Raw genomic sequence first — 13,764 nt, 5'->3', positions numbered from 1 at the left:
AATCGCAGTGCGAAAATAGCGAAAAGCATCACATAAATCCCCGGGCCCCACAAGTTACGTGTAATCTTGATCCAAAAGCAGCACAACACCATTAAAAAAACCGCACCCCTAAAAGCGACACATAGCAAGATTAAACCAATCAGGTTTCGCCACGTGTCGTTCAGGAAAAAAACTACCGACTTTCCCCGTCCTCCTAAGGCAAAATAGCTTCTACGCTTTGCTTCGGTTTCTTTCTTGAAGAAAGATTCTGGTTTTTGGGAAGGGAAAAAAAAAAAGATCAACTGAACCTCCATTTCCAATTTCTGCTTAGTTTCTTTTTGGTTTTCGGGTTGATTTGGTTTCTGGGCTTCAATATTTCTTGATCCCAACAAACTTTTACCGTAGATTTTGGATTTGGTGAGGTTTTGAAGAAGGTTAAAAAAAAAAAAACAAGAAGGCGACGAAATTTGAGCTATCCCATCATGCAAAGATTGGTTGATCATGCTCTTGCCGTTACTAAAGAGTAAGAAAAATGTTATTTTTCTATTATTTGGGGTGAGGAATATTTTGTCATAAATGAAATGGGGGTGTTTATATTTTGTTTCAATGTTGTGATTTTGTATGTAGTTAAGTTATTTTATTTATTAGGGTTCTTGAGGAAATGGCTGTATGATTGTCATTTGACTATTTGTTGTGTTCGAATATTGGTTTTTAGCCTGATCACTATGGCTATGATTTTTTTAGTTGCTGTATATTTTTCTGATTTTGCAAAATGGGTTGTAATTTTTCTGATTCCACTTGGTCCTGCAAAATGGATTTTGTTTTTAGCTATTTTTGGATTGCATCATTGGTACCATTTGTTTGTTGCATAGAATTTCGCCCTTTCGTTTCTGTTTTGACTTAATAGTCAATGCAATCGGAACAATGCTGAGCCATACTTTTCTTCCTATGTTAATAAACAAGTTTATCATTTTTGGGTGTTATTTTGTTGCTGTTGTTCAAAAGCCTGGTGTTTTTTTGTTTTTTTTACAACTTAAATATATTGAATGTTGATCAATTTAAAAGACTTTAATCTCCAATATATATTAGAACCGGTAGTCTGGTGCGATTTATTTAATGGCCTATCATATTTCAATATCTTCAGCAATTGCACATATGTCAGGCTCAGTGGTTTGCATTTGCATAATCTGAATTTTCTTTCAGGTCAGTGAAGGCAGTTACATACGAGTCTGTGAACAATGTTGTGAGGATAATCAATGGAGTCTCAGCCCTTTTGTTGGCGTTACTACCCGGGAAAGCTAATATGCTTGAAGGCATTCAAGGTTGGGAACTCAGGCCAACTTTCCGCGGACCACGGTTACCGCGTTGGATGGAGAAGTATGTTTTCATGATTACCTTGACATTTTCTGTGAATCTTCTTTGTTTTATTGCCTTTAGTTGCTTAATAAATATGATTGTATACTGGTTCATAGCGTTATCGAGAATTGATAATGTCGCTATCAAGCTGGAATTAGGGAGTTTTGCCATTCACTAGCTCGCCAATGAAAATCCTTAGCCTTTAGGTAAAAACTTGGGAGGTTTCTATTTTCATTTAACAAGTGCCCTTAGCCTTTGGGGAACTCGTTTGCTAAACCCTTTCTATAAATAAGCTATTCTCAGTGTAGCACATATGAAGGTGCATCTCTGCATGTACTTAGGTATAACCCCTGCACCCAAGGTACGATGCTACCTTTTAGATCGTAGACTTCATGTTCTCTGATGCTTATGATTAGTGAAAGGAAATAGGTAAGAATGCTAGATGTGAGGATCTAAGAATCGAGGAAGTCAAATTGGGTAAGGATTTACAGCAAATTGTTGATTGATGCAATCGTTTTATTCCTTGTTGCCACATAGAAACATCTAGTAGTTTTTATTGGTTATATATATTAAACAGCTAGATATTCTATTCTACAGAAGTTATTATAATTTGATAAATATGAAAAGTATTGTAAATCTTCTGGATTGGGTATATTATACCTTTTTACCTTTTGACCATTTGTTAACCTTTTCTGATTTGTTATCCCTTTTCTTTTGAATTTGTGGTTTTTCTAATTCTTCGCAACTTCGGAGTTTGTGTTGTATTCCTCAGATTTTTGTCCTGGATGCATATCTTTCAAGTCTATTCATGACACTATTGTTCTTAACTAAAACTTGTGTTCTTTTTATTCATTTTTAGTGGCGTGTCCTCTTTCAACCATTTCATTCATGAACTTTCTGTGGATTCTGATACGAGTCCTGATTACTCATCTGAAGAAGAAGATAGTGATAGATACGAGTACCCTCCATCTCCTGCATCTCACTGTTCTCGAGCCTCTGAAGCATACAATAGGCATCAGATGGATTGGTTCCAGTATATTTTACTGTGGATTTTATTACCTTTCAAGTTATTACTAGCGATTCCAGTTCGGCTTTTCCAGTTATTTTATTATGCGGTGTTAAAAGTCCTACATATCCCTAGCAATCACCGTCCCTCCCGTTTACATGCACATAGGAGGATGCAAAGCCTCAAGGAACAAATCATCCACCGCGCTACGGATAGGAGACGTGGAGTTGTAGAGGTAATACTAAGATCTCTTTTCATACCAATTTGTATTGCATTTAATCATAATTTATAGATAGATAAATTTCAGGTGAAGGTAACCTTTGTGTAGCTAAGAACTTTTCTTTGTGGTCAATCAGGATGTTCATCTAGCTATAGAGATATGTATAGAAGCTGTCTTCGACTTTTTTCACAAGGCAGCACATCTTCTTCTGTCCCCATCAGAAGCCTTCGAGGCATTAGTGAGCTTGTTTTCATCTCATGGAAGTGGTATTGAACAAGATCATGATCCTTTTACGGATGCTGCTATTTCTACAGCAACAAGAGGTGGGGATGGCCCGGCACCAGCAGAGAGGAGTACCAACCTCCATCAGTCTCTGAATACAGATGCCCGAACTTGTCAGGATGTCATAACAGAGCTTGGGTAAAGACTACTACATAGTTGCCATCACATTTGTTCTTTTCAAATGAAATTTTGGTCATATACTTAATGATTTCTTCTTTTAACATCTACAGATATCCATATGAAGCTATTCATGTGATCACTTCTGATGGATATATTATTCTCTTGGAAAGAATACCCAGGTAAAGTAAATATTTTCTATTGATTTCAAGGCTCAGTGACCTTTCCCCTTTTTTTTCCAATTATTTTGATTTGCTGAGTTTAAATTAAATATGCCGTATATGAGTACTTATTAGGAATCATTGCATAAATTGAAACAAATGGTTCATGCATGAATTTTGATATAAATTGGCATATGTTTTGGTATCTGAACTGTTTTTTACCACCATCAGGAATGAATTTTCTGTGTTCGAAATAAAATTATAAACAAGAGAGTGTGCCTCTTCTGGTCAACATATTTCTTTACAAACTTTAGTTTGTAGTCAATTACTGAAGAAATATTGTGATTATGTGATTAGAGCATCAGGCCACGATATAGTCGTATACTTGATTTTCATAAATGCGTAATAATGTGCGAAAGATGTTTATATGGAAAAAGGAGATTAATAAGGATGCTATTAAGATGGGTGTTCTGCATTGTGGCGTATCTGATGCTTGTTATCTGACTTCACAGGAGAGATTCACGGAAAGCTGTTTTTCTTCAGCATGGGGTTTTGGATTCATCAATGGGGTGAGTTATCTTGTCATCTCTACATTGCTGACTTGATTATGCAATTCCGTGTACTTGGGAGTTGAAAGAGTTATATAGTACATTTGTGCGGGAAAAGCTCATGAAGAAATTCTGTTTACGAGTGTTTGATGGAGGGGTGTGACAAAAACCTGTAGGTCAGCAAATTTTTTGCTGCAATATGATCTTATTTAACTCGGTTAGGTGATAAAGTTGGCTGTGATTGAAATTAAATTCACTGTTCATCTAATCGAATATCAGAACTTTTCTTTAGTTTATAATTTCTTCCGCTAATTTTTAATCTGGTGTGTTCAAGATATTGTGGTTTTCTAAAATCTTTTCCCATTTGTGAGACAGTTGGGTATCAAATGGTGTTGTTGGCTCTCCAGCTTTTGCAGCCTATGATCAAGGTTTGTTATATACATCATTAGACAATACCTATGCCTCAGAACATTTCCTTTTTAGGAACTCTTACATGTAGAGTTTGGTTTTATGTGCAGGGTATGATGTATTTCTCGGTAATTTTCGTGGTTTGGTTTCAAGGGAGCATGTCAACAAGAACATCTCATCGCGCGAGTAAGTTTGCAAAGCTAATCTCTTGGACTATAATATATGTAAAAAGAACTTAGAGAGAAGGTATAATAGGTAGCGTTTGTTTTGAGGTACCGAGACAGAGACTGGGAGACTGAGACTCAGTATCATGTTTGTTGGTTCAAAGACTGGTACTAAATTTTCTGTCACTGTCCCTAAAATTTCAGTATTTCAGTACCTCCAGAAAGTAGGGACACAGGAGACTAAATTTTTAGAGATGGAGACTGAAACTTTAATAACATTTTATACCTAAAATATCCTCATTTTAATTAATTAATTAATTCCAATTTTACTCTTTGTACAAATTAAATTAGAGTTTTATTCTTGTTTTAATTTTTGTCTCGCACTTTGCACCAAACAGAATACTGAGATCTATTTCAATCTCTGTCTCTTAGTCTTTGTCTCTCTGTCTCAGTCTTTCCGTCTCTATCTCTCCACCAAACGCTACCGAACAACGATTATTAGCCAACAAATTGTACGAAGTGTAATGGCAAACAATGGAGGGCAATAAGTGAAAATGTTTCTAAAATAGAATATTCCCCGTTATTGTCACCCAATTTGGAGTTGAACAAAGAAAGAGTGAATCCTTGCCCATCATGTACCCTTTGCAACTGTCCGATTATCTCTCATTAAATAAACAGATTCCACCTTAAATAATCTGGTTGTGACTTACTAATCTGTTCGATGCAGATACTGGCGGTATTCCATCAATGAGCATGGCACTGAAGATGTTCCTGCTATGATAGAGAAAATCCATGAAGTAAAATGTGCTGAATTGAAGCTTAGTAAACCAGATAGTGAGGAGGAAATAGATGATTATCAGCCTTACAAGCTTTGCGCAATTAGCCATAGTTTGGGAGGAGCTGCTATGATAATGTATGTTGTTACACAAAAGATACAAGAGAAGCCTCATAGACTTTCAAGATTGATTCTACTATCGCCGGCTGGTTTCCATGATGACTCAAACATCGTATTTTCCACAGTGGAGTTCATGTTGGTTCTGGTGGCTCCTATTTTATCCCTTTTTGTGCCTGCCTTCTATATACCAACCAGATTCTTCCGCATGCTTGTTAACAAGCTTGCTCGGGATCTCCATAACCTACCTGCCGTCGGAGGGCTAGTTCAAACTTTAATGGGTTATGTCGTTGGTGGCGACAGCTCAAACTGGGTCGGAGTTCTAGGGTTACCACACTACAACATGAACGATATGCCCGGAGTGTCTTTCCGGGTCGCCCTCCATCTCGCGCAGATAAAACGAACCAGAAGGTTTAGAATGTTTGACTATGGCGCATCCACCAACATTGAAGTGTATGGTTCGCCGGAGCCATTAGACTTGGCGGAGTGCTATGGGACCATCGACATTCCTGTCGATCTTGTTGCCGGACAGAAAGATAAAGTGATAAGGCCTACAATGGTGAGAAGACACTACAAATTGATGAAAGGTGCTGGCGTAAATGTATCATACAATGAGTTTGAATATGCACATTTGGATTTCACATTCTCCCACCGTGAAGAACTCTTGTCTTATGTCATGTCAAGGTTGTTGCTTGTGGATCCAAATCACAAGCCTCAAAGGGTTGCAAGGTCAAAGAAAAAAGAACAAATAGCAGCAGCTAGCAGAGACTAGAATAGTAATTTTTTCTTACTAGACTACTTGCCAATTTCTTGCATGTGTGAATATATAGAGCTGTTTTGTAGTAGGTAATCTTTTTCCTTCAAATGTGGAGGGAAAATGGACTTTTTTTTTCGAAAATTTATTTTGTTGTATAGTAGTTTGCGTGTGTATAACAGTGGAACAGATGCAATAGAGAGAATCTAGGTTAATGTTGTAATTTGGTAGTTTTTTGGGACAATTTGATGTTACCTGATTCCACTGATTCCACTGATTCCAGTAACACTTCAGATTTAGTATTTTCTGAGTATCTCATTGGTTGAATGATTGGATGGTTGAACTAAGGTGGTATGTGAGAATACTGTATCAAACTAAAATTTCTTTCTAATTTATCAATAAAGTTTATTGGGTTTCGTTCTGTATTGGGATCGAATCATGCTTTTATTTAATCATCTGCTGATATCCTTAATATTTCGACTATCTGATTGCTATGTACTGTATTTGTATAATTTGAAATTTTAAGCATCAAATATTCGCATGAATCCTTTTGTTTTTTCAACTCATTGGTTGATACCGAGTTTTAGTTGTGTTTTTGGTAATTCATTTTACAAATGTGCCAAATGAAACTTACAATTTTGGTTTCTCATGGTATCTTCTAATTTGGCATAGAGACTAATTCGTTGTGGATTAACGTATTTATCGGTGGAAACCCAGAGACTATAATAAATTTGGGCTGGTACGTATGTCAACTTGGCCGAAAAGAATGATGTATTATAGTTTATCGAATCGTTTGAATCTTATCTTGTCGATTAAGTGTCTCCATTGTGCATTTACAGCTCTCTATTATATGTTTAAATATCTGATTCGTTCAAACCATTTGTAAAATTAAATCTTATTATTTGGCTATATTATGACAGTATGACAATTGCGTTTTTCTGAAAATAAAGTATTAAAGTTGGAATAACAACAAAATTTAAGGTATAAAACGAATGTTAACATAAAATAACATGACCCTATATATATAGTCAAAAAATGCGGGCATATGTTTCTAACCTATTATAATACTTTCCATATATATATGGTGTGAAGATAATCTGCAAAATCATAAACTCAAAAAATGTTACCAATAATCCCAGCATGGTTCCTTCTTGTAGGGTTCATAGTATTCATCCTCTCCACCACCATATTATTTCGGAAACAGAAACAACAACCACCACCACCACCAGGTCCACCGGCTGTGCCGGTAGTAGGTCACCTCCACATATTAGGTGAACTTCCCCACCGCACCCTTGAAACTTTGTCCAAAAAACATGGTCCCATAATGTCTCTACGACTGGGACAAGTCCCAACCATCGTGATCTCTTCCCCGGAAGTGGCTGAGCTCTTCCTCAAGAAACACGACACCGTTTTCGCCAGCCGGCCTCTCCTCGAAGCTTCCAAGTACTTCTCCTATGGCTACAAGGGCATGATATTCGCCGAGTACGGTCCCTATTGGCGAAACATGAGGAAAGTGTGCACCTTGCAACTTCTGAGTGCATCCAAAGTGGAGTCCTTCGCACCTTTGAGGAAGTTGGAGCTCGGAAAAGCGGTTAAAACTGTTGCCAAAGCCGCGGAGGATGGCAAGGTTGTGAACCTCAGTGAGGTGGTTCATAGCGTTATGGAGGATGTGGTGTATAAAATGGTTTTGGGGTGTAACAAAGATGACAAGTTTGATTTGAAGGGACTTATTCATGAAATGTTGATCTTGGCTGGAAAATTTAATGTTACAGATTTTGTGCCTTGGCTTGGACCATTGGATTTACAGGTTTGAAACTAGACTTCATCCATTTGCTTTCTTTGTTTAATTAGTTAATTAACTTATTCAATTAGATCTACACAATTTAGTTTAATTTGTCGAAAAAGTATAGAAAACCAACTATATTATGAGCCAACTTAAGTCAATTCTTTATATTTTTAATTTTAAAATTTTAAAAATTAGGAGTAATGGAAGATTATTTTTTTTATAACAGATTTTTTATTTTAAAACTAATTGGCTCTAAGTTATACCTCTAATTAGTTCTCTAACCAATTTTGTTTAGAATGGTATTTGCACTATTTATTTAAGGTATATACTTTTCAATTTTAATATTAAAATAATTAATAATAAGTTAGGAAAGAGACTATAAAACATGAACGTATAAGTTTAATTGTATATACGAAGAGTGTGGAAAGAGACTATTATTATGACACTCAATATAAATATTGTCACACCCTTTTATTTAATTTTTATATGTTTTTCCTAATTCTCCCTTCTTACGTAAATAATGACCCATTCAAATTAAAGAAGAAATTATTTAATATAGTTTTGTATTTTTCGATTATAACATTTTTATTGTTGTAAAGTCGATAATACTAAAATTCATATTCAAGCTAAGTAATATAGTGCAAATAAATTTTCTTATCAACGATTTTAATGCCAAAAAAATTTAAAAAATATATACTTTATTAAGTGTACATATTAGATATTGCATATAATAACATTTGAACATTTTTTTTTAACTTACCAACTAAGGTAGGTACATACTTTCTAAATTTTACACTTATTCACAAGCTTTACTAAGAAGAAAATAAAACTTTTTAGGATTTTATTAACATCTTAACATTCTATAAAAGGGAATCTTACAGTATCTAAAAGGTAATGCTTATTTACTAAAAAAATTAAAAGTTATTATTTAATTTAAAAGATATAAAAATTAATTTTAAAAAAATTAAAATTTATTATAAAAAATAAATTAGACAAAATTTAGACAAAAATTTATAAACACTATAAAATTGGCCAACTATAAATTGCTCCTATTTTATATTATAGTTCTCCTAAATTAAGGATTTTAATGAAACTATAATTGTTATATATTTTATCCGGTGTCTTCTAGTGTGATTATGTTTTGTGTGACTATATGTCTATAAAAGAATAGCCAATAAAAAAGCAAAATGTGGCATCCTTTTGACTTGGGAAACAACATCTGACTTATTTGATGCTGATTACATGCTATGATGCTAATCAACAATTTTATTGGATCTTTTACTGCAGTTACTTTTTAGCGTTTTAAACTATTTCAGAAAATAAAAATTAATTTAAAAAATATGCTTTATTATTTATTTATTTATTTTGGTCAAGTTACACTCTCACTCACACATACCTCTTCGTATAAGTTCTATATAATATTTTTTAGTCATAACTAGGATTCAAATTTGATGTAATTTCCAGGCATACAAAGATGTCACTAAACAAGCCTTGTAGAGTTGCAGTGCAATTATTTATTTAATTATTTATTTATTTCAATCACTATATCAAACAAATTGGGCCCAATAAAAAATTAGCCTACACCACCGTAAAATATAAGTTGTCTGATTAAATTATTAATAGGCGTCACACAGCCTGGACGCCAATCTGGGTCAACCATTTTGTTTTAGGCAACCCCAAGTCTATAAAAAAATACGGTCCAAAGTTGAACGCATTAAACATTATTTCGATTTCTATCGTTTGAAATTTTAAATTACATATATATTCAGTTGTATATGTTCTACACTTAGGACTGGAAATGAGTTGAGGTGCTCATTAGCCAACTCCTCGTTAATAATTTGATAAACTAAATTTGTGAGTTGGTGAGTCAAATTTGAGCTTGAAATTGAATTCATAAATTATATGAGTCAAATTTAAATTTGGATAAGTTCAACTCATTAATTCGTAAACTGACTCGATTATATATATATATATATATATATATATATATATATATATATATGTATTTAATCTATATTTTTAATATTATATATATACATATGAAATAATAATATATAATTATATATATATATATATATATATATATATATATATATTAATGATTTTAATTATTTAAAATTTTATATTTATTTTTATATCTAATTTTGATAAGGACATAAATAAAAAAATTATAATTTATTAATAAATAAATAATATATAAAATTAATTTTTTAAAAATAAATAAGTTATAATTTATTGATATAAAATTATAGATTATGTTTCTATTATTTTTAGTTTGAGCTCAAAAACTAGATTCGATTGTTAATGATAAATCATGAGTCAAACTCAATTTTCGAGCTTGAGACTCAGTCCTCACTTCCAGCACTATCTACACTACATACTGTTATAAGGATTTGATGACCAATACTTTATATATTAAATTTTTGTTTTGCCCATTGCAATGATCATCTTCATTTTCTATAGCAATGTCTAGTATTTTCAAAATAGAGTATCTATTATTCTATTACGTAGTCAATAGTCTTATAGTCTAGTCAATAGAAGAAGAGAAGAAATTAAAAAATCATTAGTCAAATATGGTTATTGTAAGGTATCAAGAGTCGTAAGGTTGAAGAAAACGAGAGTGACGAAAGTGTGTGGAAGCAGAGCAGAGAGAACAATAGGGATAAAGAATGATTATTGATTGTAGTTGATTTAATTTGATACAAAGACACTTAGCCTTATAAACTACACCAGGCTAGAGAGCTAATACATATCATCATGGCTGTCACACGACAAATTCTGTTATGTAATAATCTGTTATGGAATCAGTTATTACTTGTGACTCAAGCACCTGCACTAACTAACTCTAATGTGGCTCTATCTCCTTCAGTAATTAATTCTCTTCTATGTATGTTGACTAAATTGTTGCTACCTAAAGTTTTCCAGTTAAACAATTGATCCATTTTGATTCTTATACGTTTTCAGGGACTTAGACGAAACTTCAAGAAACTCAGTAAACAAGTTGACGAAGTGCTTGAGAAAATAATCAAGGATCATGAACATGCTTCTTCAAACGCTCACAACAACAATGAGAAACATGGCAACAAGGACTTTGTGGACATATTACTCTCACAGATGCACCAACCAATTGACCCTTACGACGAACAAAATCATGTCATTGATCGCACCAACATAAAGGCTATTGTCTTAGACATGATCGCTGCGGCATTTGACACTTCCGCGACAGTTATTTTGTGGGCTTTATCCGAACTCTTAAGGAATCCAAGGGTGATGAAGAAGCTTCAAGAAGAGCTAAGAAATGTGGTTGGAATGAACAAGCTAGTGGAAGAGGTTGATTTACCAAAGTTGAGTTACTTAGACATGGTGATTAAAGAGGCGCTAAGATTACACCCTGCAGGAACGTTTATTACCCGGAAATCAATGAAAGACATTGTGATTCATAATTATTACATCAAGAAATCTTCAGAGATACTTGTGAATTTATGGGCAATAGGGCGAGATCCTAAGGTATGGTCGAATAATGCGCTTGAGTTTTATCCTGAGAGATTCTTGAATAAGAACGTGGATCTTCGTGGTTATGACTTTGAGTTAATACCATTTGGTTCTGGTCGTAGAGGGTGTCCTGGGATTCAATTGGGTCTTGTTACGGTTAAACTTGTCGTGTCTCAGTTTGTGCATTGCTTTGATTGGGAACTTCCATGGGGTATGAGTCCTAATGAATTAGACATGAGTGAGAAATATGGCATAACAGTCCCAAGAGTCAAGGATTTGCTTGCTGTGCCAGCGTTCCGTCTTCTTAGAATATTGGCACAAGATGAACCAAGTAAATAATATATTCACAATATTTGAGACACAATAAAAAATCAACTCAAACAACTTAAAAAAATTGTTTTACTTAGTATTTAGTAATTGTCGTTAGAATAATTATGCAATTAGATGTAATAACTAATAAATATATAATTACGAATGTATGTATTTGTATGCAAGGATTATTTTACAGTTTAATCACGAGACCTAGTAACAAACAACCAAACCTCAGTAGTAATCATACTAGTTTATCAAATTTTACTAGTGCCTTAATCTAGTTTTCAAAATTTTAATTTTTGTGAATTTTATCGATGGTTCAGACGATGACTGAACTATCCTTAATGATCCAACTAAATTAGGGATGTCAAAAATCTCCAAAAGGCAAAAATTTCTATAGGAACCACTTTAAATGGAGCTTTGATGGTGAGAAATTTTTTCTGCGGAAATGAGGATGGAAATAAAATTCCCTCGAAGCAGATACGGGAATCCGAACGGGGATTTCCGTCCCCGTCTCCGTATTCCTCACAATCCCTGAATATATTAAATTACTTAAATACTTTTAATAATTTAGTTTTTACTTTGATTTTTTAGTCATTTCACCTTCCATATATATATATATATATATATATATATATATATATATAGAAAAGTTAAAAATCCTAACTCCTCTTCTTAGTTCCCACACAGAGCATCGCCTTCCAATCCCTAAACACCCTCACCTTGCTCCTCGCGAAACCCCTCCCCTTCCGCATTCTCTTCCTCTGCTTTGCACCCAGCGTCCCAGCCAGCCACCTCCGACCACCACCGTTGCGGCCTTGCCACTGTCCGTTTTAGCCGGCCCACTCATTGCATCATCACCGCACTGCGCCGTTCGCCCTCTTTTGCGTCGTTCGCCGCTCTTCTCTTCACCAGTGTCTTTGACTTCTTCGGCCATTTCTTCTTTATCCCTGGTAAGATTCACTGCTCTCTCCTTTTCTTCTTGTATTTTGGCATTTCACTTCATTAATTTGAATGCATGCTATTTAATAATTAGTTTTTGATAATTTAAATTTTCATACTTTAGGTTTCTGTTTTTTTTTTCATGAATTTGATGGTGATTTTGATTTTTTGATGTTGGAGGCTGTTATTTTTGTTAATGAATGCTTTGTTCTATGAATTTTCTGATGATTGGTTGTTGTTTTTTTATTTTTTCATACTTTAGGTTTTTCTGATTTTCCATTAATTCTAAATTCTGATTTTGTTGACTGTTTATGACTTTATGCTATGTTGTTCTATTTATGCTATGCTGTTCTGCTTATGATCTTGGCTATTCTGTTTATGATTTTATGTTAATGCTATGCTGTGTTCTATTTATAAAGATGTTTTTTTTTAATTTTTAAACGTAAGACACTATTGGAAGCAATTTATGCTATGCTGTCTGTGTAGATTGTGATACGGCCGTTACAAATCCGATGTCATAATTCGGCATTATATACAATAACTCGGCATTATGCACCATAACTCGGCACTTTACGTTATAACTCGGCATTATACGTTACAATCAGACATTATCACTTGTTAAAACCTATTAATTGCTCTTCAATTCAGATGATCAATAGAAACGTAACCGACCTATTTTATCTCACCTATAAAGGTATGATATTTTATCTTCAAAGGGGACATTGAATTCTCAATACTGACTTAATCTTTGGAGTGCCTTTGCAGGTACACTCCCCCCTTGTTCCTTGCTCACGCTCTGCGCAATTGGACATCTCCTTGGAGAAAAGCTCGGACTTCCACAAAAGCTCAAAGGTCGGCACCGAAGATAACAACTCGGCATCGACTCCCAGGGACCGAGCTCTCCCTTCAGGTATCCATACAAGAACAATTGGCGCCCACCGTGGGGCCTCGAAATAAACACCCTTCTTTCTATAGATCCCATTTCCTTCCAATGGCTTCAAACTTACTTGCACCTTTGTAAACAAAGATCATATAGTAAATCATTAAGGCCTGAAAAAGGCTGATCTATATCTGTTTTTCTGATCATTATCTGTCATCTCTCTATTTCTCAATTCATCTCTGGTATATCTATTTGTTGATCTATATCTATTTTTCCGATCAATATCTGTCATCTTTATTTTTCAATTCATCTATGGTATATCTATTTGCCGATCTATATCTATTTTTCTGATCTATATCTGTTTTTCTGATCAATATCTGTCATCTTTGTAAAACCCGGTTAATTAACGGCTAATTAACCCATAAATGAGAATTTATTCTAGAAAGCCTAAAATGTAATTTTTAT

General features: G+C 34.1%; 3 protein-coding genes across 4 annotated transcripts; all 3 read left to right on the top strand.

Moving 5' to 3' along the window:
* The first annotated feature begins 228 nt into the window (after positions 1 to 228).
* LOC130950565 (uncharacterized) lies at positions 229 to 6,308 on the top strand. 2 transcript variants are annotated; one of them, XM_057879097.1, is made up of 10 exons: positions 229 to 502; positions 1,183 to 1,356; positions 2,195 to 2,368; positions 2,510 to 2,576; positions 2,698 to 2,981; positions 3,074 to 3,142; positions 3,634 to 3,690; positions 4,045 to 4,097; positions 4,188 to 4,263; positions 4,969 to 6,308. In XM_057879097.1, exons 1-10 carry the CDS (start codon positions 462 to 464, stop codon positions 5,903 to 5,905), a joined length of 1,932 nt encoding a protein of 643 aa, XP_057735080.1. In that variant the 5' UTR covers positions 229 to 461; the 3' UTR covers positions 5,906 to 6,308. The 2 variants fall into 2 exon arrangements, with proteins under 2 accessions (XP_057735080.1, XP_057735079.1); XM_057879096.1 differs by having other exon boundaries at positions 2,195 to 2,576.
* Positions 6,309 to 6,951: 643 nt separating this feature from the next.
* On the top strand, positions 6,952 to 11,665 carry LOC130951905 (cytochrome P450 CYP736A12-like). The gene is made up of 2 exons (XM_057880652.1): positions 6,952 to 7,694; positions 10,638 to 11,665. The coding sequence occupies exons 1-2, from the start codon at positions 7,008 to 7,010 to the stop codon at positions 11,502 to 11,504; spliced, it is 1,554 nt and encodes a 517-aa protein (XP_057736635.1). The 5' UTR covers positions 6,952 to 7,007; the 3' UTR covers positions 11,505 to 11,665.
* Positions 11,666 to 11,925: 260 nt separating this feature from the next.
* On the top strand, positions 11,926 to 13,436 carry LOC130949057 (uncharacterized). Its single transcript, XM_057877886.1, has 3 exons — positions 11,926 to 11,995; positions 12,168 to 12,430; positions 13,185 to 13,436. The coding sequence occupies exons 1-3, from the start codon at positions 11,926 to 11,928 to the stop codon at positions 13,374 to 13,376; spliced, it is 525 nt and encodes a 174-aa protein (XP_057733869.1). The 3' UTR covers positions 13,377 to 13,436.
* Positions 13,437 to 13,764: the final 328 nt, after the last annotated feature.

Source organism: Arachis stenosperma, chromosome 9 (genome assembly GCF_014773155.1).
Source record: "Arachis stenosperma cultivar V10309 chromosome 9, arast.V10309.gnm1.PFL2, whole genome shotgun sequence".
In the NCBI taxonomy this organism is placed as follows: Eukaryota; Viridiplantae; Streptophyta; class Magnoliopsida; order Fabales; family Fabaceae; genus Arachis; species Arachis stenosperma.
Note: the sequence above shows the minus strand (reverse complement) of the source record. Positions and strands in the feature narration are given on the sequence as shown.

Bases quoted from the DNA above. Each gene is read 5' to 3' on its own strand.
- LOC130950565 (XM_057879096.1), top strand. From the start codon at position 462: ATGCAAAGATTGGTTGATCATGCTCTTGCCGTTACTAAAGA. The intron at 503-1,182 runs GTAAGAAAAATG...ATTTTCTTTCAG, and splicing joins GCTCTTGCCGTTACTAAAGA to GTCAGTGAAGGCAGTTACAT. The intron at 2,577-2,697 runs GTAATACTAAGA...GTGGTCAATCAG, and splicing joins GGAGACGTGGAGTTGTAGAG to GATGTTCATCTAGCTATAGA.
- LOC130949057 (XM_057877886.1), top strand. From the start codon at position 11,926: ATGAGGATGGAAATAAAATTCCCTCGAAGCAGATACGGGAATCCGAAC. The intron at 11,996-12,167 runs GTATTCCTCACA...GTTCCCACACAG, and splicing joins GGATTTCCGTCCCCGTCTCC to AGCATCGCCTTCCAATCCCT. The intron at 12,431-13,184 runs GTAAGATTCACT...GTGCCTTTGCAG, and splicing joins CCATTTCTTCTTTATCCCTG to GTACACTCCCCCCTTGTTCC.
- LOC130951905 (XM_057880652.1), top strand. From the start codon at position 7,008: ATGTTACCAATAATCCCAGCATGGTTCCTTCTTGTAGGGTTCATAGTA. The intron at 7,695-10,637 runs GTTTGAAACTAG...ATACGTTTTCAG, and splicing joins TTGGACCATTGGATTTACAG to GGACTTAGACGAAACTTCAA.